Source organism: Nematolebias whitei, chromosome 10, assembly GCF_014905685.2.
Source record: "Nematolebias whitei isolate Nwh7 chromosome 10, NemWhi1, whole genome shotgun sequence".
Taxonomy (NCBI): domain Eukaryota; kingdom Metazoa; phylum Chordata; class Actinopteri; order Cyprinodontiformes; family Rivulidae; genus Nematolebias; species Nematolebias whitei.
The window spans coordinates 4,698,220-4,701,176 of NC_056507.1; the positions used below are offsets into that span (position 1 = coordinate 4,698,220).

A 2,957-nucleotide genomic window follows, 5' to 3' on the forward strand; every position below is an offset into this window, starting at 1 on the left:
ACTGATTTTTTTACATTTACTGTGTTTTAATATTTACTGATTTTTTTATATTTACTGAATTTTTTTTAACTGATTTTTTTATATTTACTGTGTTTTTATATTTACTGATTTTTTATATTTACTGTGTTTTAATATTTACTGATTTTTTTTTATATTTACTGATTTTTTTTTATATTTACTGATTTTTTTATATTTACTGATTTTTTTTATATTTACTGTGTTTTTATATTTACTTATTTTTTTTAATATTTACTGTGTTTTTATATTTACTGTGTTTTTATATTTACTGATTTTTTTTTTATATTTACTGTGTTTTTATATTTACTGTGTTTTTATATTTACTGATTTTTTTTAAATATTTACTGTGTTTTTATATTTACTGAACTCTTATGAAGCATCACTCTGCTGTGATCCATTTTTCTTCCGTATGTTTTTCAGCTCGATTCTCGTCCCGCAGTTTTCAGTCCGTTTCAACAAATCTTAAATCAAAACGTTCGGCTCTTTCAGGACCATCCTGCTATGACTTTTGGTTTTGGTGCAACTTTAGCTTTTTTAAATATTTTGCCTTTTTTTTTTCTCCTCATAGGAAATGAATTGAGCTCATTTTCCATCCGTCAAATCTTTAGCTGTTTACAAACTTTCACTGCTCCTTTCACATTTTGTTCTGCTTCAGCTGCTTTCAGCTTCCTTCTGCAAATTTAAACTTGTTTTTAGCTACTTTCAGCTGTTCTTTTTCAGCTGTTTTGTACTCCTTCCAGATTCTTTCTGTTAACTACAATATTTTGTGCTTCTTTATTTATGCGTTTCAGCTTTTTCTGCTATATAAGCTATTTAGCTGTTTCATGCTAATTGTAGCTTTTTTTCAGCTAATTACAGATTTTTTGTTCTCATTTAAACTTTTTTCAACCTAATTTAGCAAAAATGTGCTCTCTCCATGTCTGTCTGGTAACTTAAGCTTCTTTCTGCTTTTTAAGCTACTTGTCAGCATTTTATTTAGCTAATTTCAGCTTTTTTTCAGAGAATTTCAATTTGTGCTCATTTCTGCGTCTTTAAGCCTAATTAAATTATTTCTGCTAATTTCAGCTTGTTATGTTCCTTTCAGCTTTTTTCAGCTACTATTTAGCTGTTTTATGCTAATTTTAGCATTTTCAGCTAATTCCAGACTTTTTGCAATAATTTCAACTTTTTCCAGCTTATTTAAGCAAAAATGTGCTCTCCACATCTTCTGGTAGTTTAAGCTCATTTCTGCCCTTTCAGCTGTTTTTCAGCCAGTTCTTCGGCATTTAGCATTCACGCTGCATTTTCACAGGGATTGCAGCTCATCTACAGTTACATTTATATTTTAACACCCTCCAAGTTCCAGTCTTGGGGTGGTTTGTTCAGCTGTTCAGGAGCTCGGCTCGGTTAAAGTCAACAGAGCGACTCACTCAGATTGAAATCTGATAATCCCGTGCTGGATTTTTATTCCTGCAAATCCTAAATGTTACTTCGTATGATGGAGGTTTTTTTAAGTCTCACACTTTAAATTCCTGCAGAAAGATAAAGACGTACAGCGGCGTCCCGCCCGCTCGGTGCTGAAGCGGTTTTAGTTAAAGTCGAGCAGCGTTTGTCTCTGCAGGGTCGGAGGATCGATCCCCGTCATCTTCTCCTACTTCTCAGAGTTCATGCCCCGTGTGAGGAGAGGAGCCATGATCAGCGCTCTGGCCACTTTCTGGATGGCAGGAAACCTCCTGGCTGCAGGTGGAGCAAACACAACGAGTCAGGGTCACATGCTCTATCATTAGAGTACGAAAATATACAGACGTGTGTACAAGTATACAGACATGTGTACAAATATACAGACATGTACACAAATATACAGACATGTGTACAAATATACAGACATGTGTACAAGTATACAGAGATGTATACAAATATACAGACATGTGTACAATTATACAGACGTGTGTACAAATATACAGACATGTACACAAATATACAGACATGTGTACAATTATACAGACGTGTGTACAAATATACAGACGTGTACACAAATATACAGACGTGTACACAAATATACAGACGTGTGTACAATTATACAGACGTGTGTACAAATATACAGAGATGTGTACAAATATACAGACATGTACAAAAATATACAGACATGTACACAAGTATACAGAGATGTACACAAATATACAGACATGTACACAAATATACAGACATGTACACAAATATACAGAGATGTATACAAATATACAGACATGTACACAAATATACAGAGATGTATACAAATATACAGAGATGTATACAAATATACAGACATGTGTACAAATATACAGACATGTGTACAAGTATACAGACATGTGTACAAATATACAGACATGTACACAAATATACAGACATGTGTACAAGTATACAGAGATGTACACAAATATACAGACATGTACACAAATATACAGACATGTACACAAATATACAGAGATGTATACAAATATACAGAGATGTATACAAATATACAGAGATGTGTACAAATATACAGACATGTGTACAAATATACAGACATGTGTACAAATATACAGACATGTGTACAAGTATACAGACATGTGTACAAATATACAGACATGTACACAAATATACAGACATGTGGACAACTATACAATTATACAGACGTGTGTACAAATATACAGACGTGTGTACAAATATACAGACATGTACACAAATATACAGACATGTGTACAAATATACAGACGTGTGTACAATTATACAGACGTGTGTACAAATATACAGACGTGTGTACAAATATACAGACGTGGGTACAAATATACAGACATGTGTACAAGTATACAGACATGTGTACAAATATACAGACATGTACACAAATATACAGACATGTGGACAATTATACAATTATACAGACGTGTGTACAAATATACAGACGTGTGTACAAATATACAGACGTGTGTACAAATATACAG

The 2,957-nt window shown here is 32.8% G+C and overlaps 1 protein-coding gene across 1 annotated transcript in view; it reads left to right on the top strand.

Annotated features, from left to right (window-relative positions):
- Positions 1–934: 934 nt before the first annotated feature.
- The window catches only part of LOC119415917 (synaptic vesicle glycoprotein 2B), a 22,060-nt gene continuing 20,037 nt past the window's right edge, over positions 935–2,957 (top strand). The window contains exons 1-2 of the mRNA XM_037683086.1: positions 935–945; positions 1,619–1,740. Coding sequence (XP_037539014.1) covers positions 935–945; positions 1,619–1,740 — 133 coding nt within the window. The remainder of the gene's footprint in view (positions 946–1,618; positions 1,741–2,957) is intronic.